At 39.8% G+C, this 11,618-nt stretch overlaps 1 protein-coding gene across 1 annotated transcript in view; it reads right to left on the bottom strand.

Annotated features, from left to right (window-relative positions):
- Positions 1-2,533: 2,533 nt before the first annotated feature.
- ARHGEF18 (Rho/Rac guanine nucleotide exchange factor 18) overlaps positions 2,534-11,618 on the bottom strand; it is a 47,103-nt gene continuing 38,018 nt past the window's right edge. Inside the window, exons 22-32 of the mRNA XM_067313071.1 lie at positions 11,042-11,220; positions 10,555-10,646; positions 10,003-10,191; positions 9,298-9,435; positions 8,242-8,363; positions 7,736-7,792; positions 7,061-7,108; positions 5,989-6,456; positions 4,899-5,226; positions 3,073-3,195; positions 2,534-2,983 (exon numbers count right to left, since the gene is read on the bottom strand). Of these exons, the coding sequence (XP_067169172.1) occupies positions 2,823-2,983; positions 3,073-3,195; positions 4,899-5,226; positions 5,989-6,456; positions 7,061-7,108; positions 7,736-7,792; positions 8,242-8,363; positions 9,298-9,435; positions 10,003-10,191; positions 10,555-10,646; positions 11,042-11,220 (1,905 nt within the window). The 3' untranslated portion in view covers positions 2,534-2,822. The remainder of the gene's footprint in view (positions 2,984-3,072; positions 3,196-4,898; positions 5,227-5,988; positions 6,457-7,060; positions 7,109-7,735; positions 7,793-8,241; positions 8,364-9,297; positions 9,436-10,002; positions 10,192-10,554; positions 10,647-11,041; positions 11,221-11,618) is intronic.

An 11,618-nucleotide genomic window follows, 5' to 3' on the forward strand; every position in this document is an offset into this window, starting at 1 on the left:
AACTTATTTGAAGCACTGCTGACAAAGAGGATTAAAACAGTTATATTTCAATTCAAACATACTAAAAGAAATGAGACCTCACTGCAGACATAATATTTTCCAGATGTCACTGTTCAGTATCTGACTTTGTTCACTGTACAGAGGAAGGAGGAAAAAAAGCAGCCAAATAAACCTCCTCAGTCTATACAAGTGTTTCTCCCATACTTTAAGACAGACACAAAATTAAACCAAAGAAATGTTTCTAAAAATTGTTTTAAATCCTCTGAACAGCCAATGGAGACCTTGCTTCTTGGCTGAGGCTCAGGACATGAGTTCATTCCACTCATTCAACTTAACTTCAGACTACAACTCTTAAAAACTGGTAATCGAAGGAAATGGGGACATAGCATTTTCACTAGGAGTGGCCCAAACCACAGCATAAAGGCAAGAACATATTGTGCATTCTTGCTGCTTCGCTGTATGTTTATGGAAGAAAATACACGGGTATCACAGATGACTGGAGCCTTGACATCAGCAGACTAAAAAATCATTCCTATAAAGGTGTTGGATCTTACATGTTGGCTTGATCAGAATTGATTTTCCTTTTAAGAAGAACAATTCCCCTCCATTTCAACCTAACATTTAGGAATGCAAAAATGAATACAATGTAGAACTATGTTCTAACCATCATCAACATCATATCACAACAATACAAAAATCACTATGTGCCCAATAGCGACCATACTGTATTTTGCGAATTTAACCATTGATAATCTGCATCAGTTCTGCAAGACTGATGATTTACCAAGCAATACTTTGGTATTATAGTAAAGTGTATCCTATTTAATAGTGATAATTTGTTCTAGTAACAAGCCAGATGGTTTGGAGTCTCCTCTCATTCATAACATTGCAACTCCATTGAGTTCAATAACATTGCTTCAGGTTTACACCAATATCAGTTCACAAAGAAATGACCATTAAATCCAAGGAGGAGTGCTTGCTCCATAAGACAGAATCAGTATTTCATCACTTATCTTCTTCCTTTCATGACGATCAGTAAATTTGGATTTTTCAATTTTTTGTCTGGAGTCAACAACCGAAATTATCACCAGTTGGAAACAAACTTCGTATTTTCTGCTGAAAACGTACAATGTTTCTTGCATTGTAACTACTGAGCTAATTTTAAAACCTTCGAGCAAAGTGAAGTTACTGTCTTAAAGAACATTACTAATGTCACATAGGCCCTAACCACTGAGACAGAGTCAATGATTTGAAAAGAAACTGCTAGATTGCCATTCAGTGCCATTACCATACAACAGAACAGAGAACTGATCAGGCATTCCACCCACCTGTGCTAAAATCACTTTAAACCAGGGTTAAAGATATGACAAAACTATTATCACTCATATTCTGAAAGGTATTAACCCAAGTTTTTAAGCTCCGAGATACTGATTTCTCTAATTCTGTAACAATCCCCTCTGAATAACCTCTTCCGTGCACAACACAGCTGACTGGCCGCCTTCAACATGTATTGGAATACACGTCCTTAGGTGAAGTGCCTAATAAAAACCGAGATACAGAAATAAGATACACCAGATGACTTGTGCAAATTACTACAAAGGGGCACAATGCCTTTTGAACAGAACTATGTTAATACCATCACCATTTCATGATTAAGAACTGACCCATTTAATAAGAGGTGTCCAAGCTGGCTTAGCTTTAAGCAGCTAAACCAGTGGAGGTTTAGCTAATGGTACATTTTTTAGGAAACAGTTCTTTTTCCCTTCATTCCTAACACAGTGTTGCAGAGAAGTCTCTGCAGTAACAGCAGCTTTATTATCTTCTGATACTTGGAGTAATGTCCCATTAAGCTAGCCGACAAACAAGAGATGCAGAAAACTTAGGATTAAGCAAGACAATAAATTACTGCATTCAAACACTTCTTATGTCTTCAGCAAGGAGTAAAATGCAAGTCTCCAAGTTCATTCTGAACCAACTCAGCAGTTTTGCTTGGGAATCTGCACCACTCTCACTAACATGGAGAACTACCCGCTACATATCTAAGGACACAGTTATTCCCTAGTGCAAGCTGATGGCTGAAGAAACGTGCATTTAGTCCAGCTCTTCATTACTGTTGTATATTTTCACATGTCCAGCCCTTCATGTCCACAAGCAGGTGGAGCTCCTGACCCTTGAAGACTCTTAAGAAGCTTACCTTCTCTCTTCTACTGTACCTGCTCATCAAACGTGTTCCACTGAACCACTAAAGGAAGAGAGCTGCTAGCCTGGCTCCTGTGAGTGGGTATCACAACGGTTGCCATGCCTGGCTGTAAGGAGACTGGCTTGCTAGTTAACTAGTTATTGAAACATAGTTAGCATAATCCATTACACTGACCATGTATCTGTAATAATGGATTTAAAAATTCTCAGCCATTTGGGGCCTACTACTAAAATTTTTTTTACATAAAAAATCTGGGAGGTTCGACATCAATTAAAACAGTTTACTTCACAAGATGGTGCCCACAAAGACCGTAGATTTACCAAAGAGAGCAAATTACAGTAAATAGCAGCATTTTAATATGCTCTGAATTTATATATCCTTGCCATGTATCAATACATTTCCATGTTTGGAGAAATTAAAAGCAAATTACTACTACTGTGTCTTCATTCTGAGCTGCTGGCAGAGAAGCCAACAAAGTAAAACAGTAATCCTGGTCTGGTCCTTGCTAGTATTAACGGGGCAGGGATGAAAAGACATCCACATCAGGTCTCTGTCACGTTGAACACTTGGGCCTGAGTTCTTGAAACAGTATGTCAGAAGACTAATCTTTAAATGGAAACAATTAGAAAAAAATTACGTCTTCTTTGCTGGTATCATCTTGCACATTTAACAGAGTCGGCGGAGAGGCCACCAGGGTCTGGACAGGAACATTACTGGGTTTGAATAAGTTTGCTGAGGCAGATGAAAGTGCTTCTGGCTGAGCATCAGTAGGGCCATACGATTCTACAGAAGAAGAGAAAGAAGAAAGATTCATGACACTGCACAGAAAGTCTGATGCATCTCCACAGATGAACAAGTTGGTCAAGACATACCTGGCTGGAATGCAGTGGTCTGGCTGCTTGGGAGGACGGGACTTGCTGATCGCCTGCCTCTCAAGATACCCTCCTCTCGTCCAACAAGCTTGGGGGGAATCAGCTGTTTCTGATCAACAGATGCTGAAGAAAATATTTAAAAAATTAGTATTTCATCCTGGCAGTACATAGATTTAATTGTTTCATGCTGGGGCCCATTTTACTGGCACCTCTGCATATCCAAGAAAGCTGCTGTTCCACAAAGAGCTGGTGCTCCTGTTGCAAATTACTTAATTTTTCTCTTCGATTGCTTACAATATAAGTACATTCCCTCTCCTCATCCTTTAGGATTTCTATTTCAGTTACCAGCAGCCCTGACAACCACAGATTTAAAATAGAGTATTAGAGAGCACAGTGGAGAAAAGTATCATTGCCCCTAACATTCAAGAGACAATGGCTATTTGCTACTTTTAATGCTGAGAACTGTGATGAACTTTTGTCTCTGTTCTCCATCTGTCTCACAGCTGCTCGGCAGCAGAGTACATTGCTGTTATGGCCTGTCAGTCGCTTAATTTCAACAATAAAAGCAACTCACGAGAACAATTGTTCTGGATCCAGAGAGCTCCTCTTCTCCCAGTACGCATTCCTTACACATCACACAAACCAAATTCAATACACAGTATTTTGCCTCTGGTACAGAATTCTCATTCCATTTTATTCTATGATCTACATATGGGTCTAACAAGCATGCAGCCCACTAATGCTCATGAGAAAATAGAGATCAATATATCTGAGTTTTATACCTTTCATAAAAATTCCAGAAAAATACCATTAAGTACTTTTCCACTGCAGAGATCATTATGTAAGAGTTATTAAAAAATGAATCTGGGGAGATGTGGTATTAGAGCTTTATTTTCCCATTTAACCAGCATTTGGTATTCAGGCTAAGAGGATATCAGGCTTTATTTATGTGCAAAAACATAAGCAAGTCCGTAATTGCATTAAACTTCAGGCAGAACATAGACATTTCTACAATGTGCAAAAGCCCTCTCCTGCAACAGACAGGTTTGGCCCTGAGTCCACTACAGTAGTGTAGGCCTAGGTGACATGTAAACTTGCCAGGTCTGAATCCTATATAAAGCTAAAAAGATAATTTTGTAACTTAAAACTGTGGGCTATTCTCCTAAGCTGGAAGTAAGGCTCTTTTAAGCAGTAGAAAAAAAAAAGTGGTTTTTGCTGGGTCTATCATTGGCAGAGATCACTACTTCAGTACCCAGCAGTTAGCAGCACAAATTACACTATGACAGGGTGACTGCATTTTTATTTGTTTCTATTTCTGACAAAATCAGTCCCTTTAAGCTCTGCAAAACACACAACATCTGAATTTTGGCCTGGAAATCTGTATTTAATGGTGCTAAGAAAGGCATCGCATTCGATGTCATTACAACTCTGGACAGTCAGGGAGAAAAGGTTAAGCCAGCATCAAAGTGTTCCACACACGCAGAACAAGCAAAGCATTTGCTGTTTTCCACTACCACTACTATGGTGGCATATCAGGCAAGAAGATTTTACATCCAGGCTTACAAGTTCTCACCACAATTCTGTCCTGTTAGGTCAAGACACTCCATTTTCAGCATTACCCATTTGGGCTACATTTCCAATTCAAGCAGTATACACACTTAACTTTTAACTCAAGAATTTTTATGGCCTATCAACCACAGTAAGAACACTAACAATTCGTAGCACATTAATTTCTGGCCTCCATAGGGGTAGCCAAGGTTTAAACTATCATATTCTGTCTTCCTGTGATGCTGGCAGAGCTCAAAAATGCATTCAAGTACACTTACCTGAACTGTCTGTCCTATGAGATGCTTTGTTCTTCCCACCTTTCTCTTTGCTTCCTTTTGTAAAGGTGGCAAGCTTAGTAGGAATCTGCTGCTGAACCGCAGCTGGTTTCTGTATCTGATTAGTTGCACTCAGGAGATGTATTGGCACTTCATTCTTCAGCGCAAGAACCGGACGATTCTCCATGGTGGTACTGTCCCTACGAATCAGCTCCGTCCGTTCCAAGTAATCCATCCCAGAGACGCTCACTCTCCCAGAGGTTTTCAAGACTGGCAGAGATGGTTCTATCCCTTCTCCATTGAAGCTAATGGAATGGCTCAGCATCTGATTCTCAATGAGAAAAAAGGTATTCTAAGTAAAACTAGTATTTTCATACTCTAAGAGATAATGAGGAGAGACCATCCTCAGTCCTGCACTTTTTTGTGATAAATGCAACAGGCTAAACCAAGCTCAAAGCACAGAGGCAAACAGAAAAAAGAGGAAGAGGAACTCGGACTATGCAAGTCCTTGAAAACTGAAAAGGACCTCAGCAACTCCAGACTGCTTAAATGTCATACCTAGCACAGGAACCAAAAAGCAGATTGCACTAGGTGATGATAGACTGGAAAGAAAGCAGAACTTTCAGCCAGTGAAAAATGAGCCAATTTCATCAGACCTCAAAATGCACACTTTGAAACAGAGGAGATGCTTTTAGAAATCAACTGTACAAAATGCTACCAATGTAGCACACCTTCTGCAATCATCTGCCTGCAGTAGGGCAGTTCCTGTATTTAAAAAAATCTTCAATCAGCCAGGTTCGAAAGTAACCTTTTCTCTGTTTCTACCTTTTTTAATATATTCTCATCATCAAACATCTGGGTTGACTTTCATAGACACCTGAGGAATTACCGAGCTCTGATGTCTCTCACTGCGGTCCTTGTCAGCTATTTTAGATGATGGTACATGAACCCCCAAAAGCAGCAAACAAGGATAGTCCGTTCCCAGAGAGTTACATCGTTGAGACAATGTTAGTGCTACAAACAAGGGCAACCTTCATTCAGCAGCAAGCAGGTATCAGTTAGAAATCAAACTCCAAGAATACCAATTCCTTACCTGCCCCAATTCTGGGGAGCACGTGCCTGACACTGTGTTCTGTTTCTTCAGCTTCCTTAGCTGATCTATACGCTCTCTCTCTTTCTCAACTGCTCTCTGAGCTTCCCGCAGCCTCTCCAGGTCATGCTGATAGGCCTCTCGCTGCCTCTCTAGCTCTTCCTTCTCCTGACTCAGCCCATCTTTTATCTGCCGAATCTCCTCTTCGCGCTCCTGCAGCCGGGCTTCTGTGCTTTCAAATTCCCTCTGCTGCTGACTTCTTTCCCGTTCCCAGCGCTGCTTCTCCAGCTTCAGCTGGTTCTGAAGTTTCTGTACATTCATCTGTTCTTCTCTCTGTTTTTCAAAGTTACGCTGCTTCTCCTGCTCTAGCAGCAGGTTGCCTCGTGTAGACTGCAGCCGGTACTGCTTCTCCCGGTCTACCATGGTGGCTCGTTGCATCTCAATATAGCTGTCCTGCTGAGATATCACTGCCTGGAGGGGAAATAAGTCCATCGTAAGGCCCATGGGCTCAAAAAACATGTACAACAAAGTAAAAGACAGCAGCATCTACCAGAGTCGATCACCAAGACCTTTGTCTTCAAGTGCAGGTCTAACTTCCCCAGCTTGTACATACCATCACAAATGGCAAGATACTACAGATGGCTGAGCAAAATGTTATTTTTACATATGTCAAAATTAACACCTCTTGCATGTAAAACTATGACTCTGAATCTGACAAAATCACTTAAAATATTACTTATTATAAAATTACAGTAAATACATACATACAAGTATATATCAACAGTAACAATTTTATTAGATGTATCTCAGTAGCAGGGAGATTAGATGGAGCTCAAAGCAGCAAGAGAATTACATTACATTGCATTAGCAGGAAAAAGGATTCAATTGTTTAAGACAAGATCTACAGTTCTTTCAAAAACTGGACACAGTGTTTCCTTGAGACTCAAGTCTTAAATTCTGGATTTCACTCTAGCTTGTTTAGGGGATATGTCCAAGGTACTTCCTCCATACCTGCCTAAAATTCATTAAACCTAATGCCTAACAAAATTTCTTAGATAGTACGTAGTGGTTTTACCTGTAGACTGAAGAGCAACTGTAACAGCGTTTGTATCCTTCGGACAAGCTGAGGAGGGGAGGCAGGGAGGAAAGACAACATTAGGCACTGTGGAAGAGGGCTCTGTTTTGATGCAGTATTAAGACTTTTTTTTTTTTAAATAATAAACATAATCAATGTTATCTATACAGAAACACACACAATGGAAGCATGGCAACAAGAGTATTCTAACATGGTAGTAGCCAATATAGCAACATGCAGGCACAATCAATTTGAGTATATTAGCCTTTGCACAAATATGCCCTCCAAATCTCACTGGGATTCCAGGGAGGAATCTTCATCATCAGTTTTCTTCACATGAGCTATTTAATGACCGCTTCCTGCTATGCTCCAGGTGTAGCACTCATGAGAGGGTCAGAGGCAAATTTTGTCAGTGAGCTGAGAACATACAACCCTTCCAAAGATGCAGGAAAAGCAGTTAGCCAGCTCTTTGAAACATTATTTGCGTACATACCCAGAACTCATCTTCGTTTTCTAATGGGGTTTTTATCTCTGCATTCATAATGCATTAGGAGCGGTAAGGTACAGTTTGTTAGTGAGCTTGTGGTTCTGCAGACATTAAAAATATTGTTTTCTTTTGCATGCTATTATTACAGCTAATTCCCTTTACATTTCCTAACAGCAGTAGCAACATACCTCAGACTCTATGGTGGGCTGCAAACCACTTCTGTCACCCAGCCTTGCTGCATCACTCTGGAAAAAGACAAAAACAACATGGGTCCTAGAGCACACATCTTGGGCAGTGGCAGTGCTGCCAAACACTTTGGAAACGTTCATCTCATTAGGGAACGGTGTTTACAGCTGGAACACAGATTGCTCCCCTAGACTGAAGGAGGCGTATCAGAAGTACTTAAGCCAGAGGCCAGACTGAAGCAAATGCATGATCATTAAAGGAACTAAAGATACAGCATCAAATGAACAAGTATAAAACCAAATTATCATGCCTCCCAAGAGCTAAGATACAAGCCATCAACTCGCCCCACACAAATAGCCTTAACAGAGTCAAGCAATTTCACAGAATGCTGTTACAGTCCAGCCCTACCAACTATTAGGACTTTTGGCTTTCAGAGGTTTGTCCTCCACCACTATTACGACAAGGGCCGTCAGGAAATACATTCAAGTTATACATAAGCCCAACATACAGTTTGAGATCCTTCTTCCGCATCAAAAGGGAGGTCGTGGAGCTGCACATCTGGATTTACTGCAGGGCCTCTCCAGTCCCACTGCCTCTGATCACCACCACTGTTCTTCCTAAAACTACCATCTGAAAGAAGAGTGGAGTGTGAGTGGCTCACACCAGCACAGAGCCTGTGAAAACTTACTGCATAACAGACCAAGCAGAAAAAAATTGTGATTTTGAAGTTAGAACCAGATTGCAACTGTGTGGCTTATCCATACTGATTAAAAGAAGTAAGAAGTAGACAACAGGAAGAATGTGACTGCTCAAAAAGGTATTAAAAACTTGAAGAGAGTTAGTTAAGATAAACAGGGAGAGTAAGGTCAAATTACATTATACTACTTTAAACGAAGTAACCACAAAGCAGCATGAACAGGAGATCACCTGTAGCCACCAGAATGATGAGATACTTGTTGGCAGAAAAATCCTATTCAAAGCCAGCACTGCTGTAACATGCAAGGAGGTAGGGGGAGAGGGAAACCATACTGCATAGAGTACTACAGACTGACAGACGTATATAGCCCTTCACAGGCAAGTGAAACAATTTCTAGAGATAAACAACCAGTGAGATAAGGACTGTTTCATTTTTCAATAAATGCACGAAATAAAAATGAAGGGAAAGAAATAGTATCTAGTATTTCTATTTATTTCATTAATTAGCTGATAAACCACCTGTGCCAACAGGACAATTTATATTATCCAAGAATTCAGCAACCCTTTAGTGACTGTGCAGATACGAAAGAAAGTGCAAAAAGTTTTAATGATTTAACAATAAAAAACAGGCAGCTGAATTCAAATTCCCTGCATTTTCAAGCTTAATTTTTCATCAAAATTAAAATGCTACGTGGAATTGTGGTAATTAGAAAGTACGGATTCAGGTAATAAATAATGCCCTTAGCAAACACCAACTAAGAGCCCTACTCTGCTCTCTAGTGTTGGTACTGGAAGCATAAGATACAACATGCTGATACCACATGGCATCTAAAAATCTGCACTTGGCCCCCACAGCCCTATTTCTTACTTTTATTTGAAACTGAGGGGCTGCTGTCATATCCTCCAAAGGTCTCTGCTCTCTTGGGGAGTCCCGACCCAAAGCTATTTTCAGGCTGACAGTATCCATTGCCCAAGTGAGTGAAGATGAGGTTTTGGAGATTTTCAGCTAGGAAAGAGGAGAACATGCCATTTTAAACAGCTAGGTCTACACAGCGGAACAACTGCATCATGCTAACAAGTCACAAAAAATACTTCAATCATTATGTATGTCAAAAGATCAGGCAATTTGAGAGCTTTCGTACAGTACAGATGGATTTTCCTTTATGATAAACTCCTTATGACAGGCTCTTCATATTGCACATATGAAGATAACCTCCTCCTTGAATATAAGGTTAGGTTATTAGGACTTGAGTGGGTTTTTGTCAAACTCGAAGTGATGTCTGTGCTTATTCTCTTTCTAACTATGCTATCCCTAGATAGGCTGTCTTGTTCTAGAACCCTCCGATCTAAATAAACAAATAAATAATCCAAGCTGTAGATAAGGTTCTCTACCTAAACACACAGGGTGTGCTTTACCTATCTTGCAGATTGGTTCTGAGACCAAGGAATCTGAACAGCACTAAGTGTTATGTTATTACAAGATTTTCAGGACCAACAAGCCATACTTAGATACTGTGTGCTTAGCCACACTTGCATCTGTTTAAACACATACACATTCCCACATTGCATTTACCTTCTGTCACTGCAGACTTCAAAATCACCTCTCCTTGCAGATTCTCTGAGATATCCCCCCGAAGAAGTAGTCTAGATCGGACTCCTTGGGAATGGTCTTCAAAGCCATTCATTTCAGACATTTCTAGATAAATCTGTTGCTTCTCAGTCAGACTTTGCAGAATCAGGTCATCTTTCATGTTCAAACGCTCTAAAGAAAGAAACAAACTCAGTTCTGCCCTCCAAATCACTGTAAGAGTACAATGCTAAATTCAGAAGATTATTATTCATTTTACATTTAGAGCATCAAACATACAGATATAATTAACAGTTAAAAAAAAAAGTGGGAAAAATCCATGGAGCATACAAAGCTTTGCTTCCTGTTCAACAAAAAATTGGGAAGTTTTTGTCTAATTTTATTAGACTTATTTAACTATTTCTATGCAGTCTTGCAATATGTTGAAAGACTTATAAAGGAGAAACTTGATCACATCATGTGATAAAAGAACAAGATGGTCATAAATCACAAGCGATGCTGAGAAGCTGTTCGTGGAATATATAACTAAGCCATTACCTTGAAAATCTTTTAACTTAGCAGCTCTTGCTTCAGCCAGCCTCCTTTCTGCTTCAGGTTCATTAAACGTTCCTCCTTCTTCATCAGGACAGCTGTAAAAAGGGAGAGACAGAAAGATGTTTGACTTACACATTAGATAACTTACAGCCATCTCAGGATTCAATCCATGTCTTTGCCTAGGATGCGCTTTATCTTCTGTTAATCTTCCTCTCTTATCCAAAGCCCTGTTGTATTTGGTATCAGTGAACTAACCTTATTTATTTCTTTTTTTAAAAAAACATGACAAAGTCTTAGGATGTTTTTTCTTGCATCTTTTATGCATGATTTCTTCACAATAGGCATACACAGAAGTACATGCTTCACTCTTACAAAAAAGAGTTTTGAGATAGTTAAATGTATTGTTAGCTAAGGTTACTCCTATGAGGCCTGCTGAAGAGGAGACAGATGAGCAAGAATTCAAGCCCTCCGGCTTTCATTCACAATTTACCTTTCTACAGCTCTGCGAATGTGAGCCATCCAAGAATTCCTCTCTTCTTTTGAGCTTGTATGAATTTCATACATTTCTGGTCCTTTTAAGGAAGCACTAATTAAGAACATTGCTTTTTCCTCATTAGCTACCTCTCTTACAATCAACTTTTGCAATGAGATAACTGGTGGTTTAGAGTCCTGTGAAACAAAATATAGTTTATTGCACTATATTACATGCATTCTTTAGGGTTAGTGCTTCTTAGCCCACCTCCCCCTCCCCGCCCCTTTCCTATTTATACAGGGCCATCATGAGCTGTAATGTTGTAACATTATTACTTTACTACTACAGCCTTTTCGCATGACACTTTTGACATCTGTCATTTTTTACTCATCAACCATAGATCAAAACACTGAATATAGAATGTACATTCCAAAAACAAGAGGTCTCAGTAGCTGGTTGAGCATTAAAGCATGCATGGATTTAACCACCTGAACATTCCCACTGGGTTCCAGAAATCAAGCAAGGCAAGTCAAGCAAAAGCAAATCAAGTTAAAGGCAAGAAGCAGCAATTTCAGTTAGCCATTATGATTTGTGA

The sequence above is a fragment of the Apteryx mantelli genome, chromosome 30 (genome assembly GCF_036417845.1).
Source record: "Apteryx mantelli isolate bAptMan1 chromosome 30, bAptMan1.hap1, whole genome shotgun sequence".
NCBI classification, from domain to species: domain Eukaryota; kingdom Metazoa; phylum Chordata; class Aves; order Apterygiformes; family Apterygidae; genus Apteryx; species Apteryx mantelli.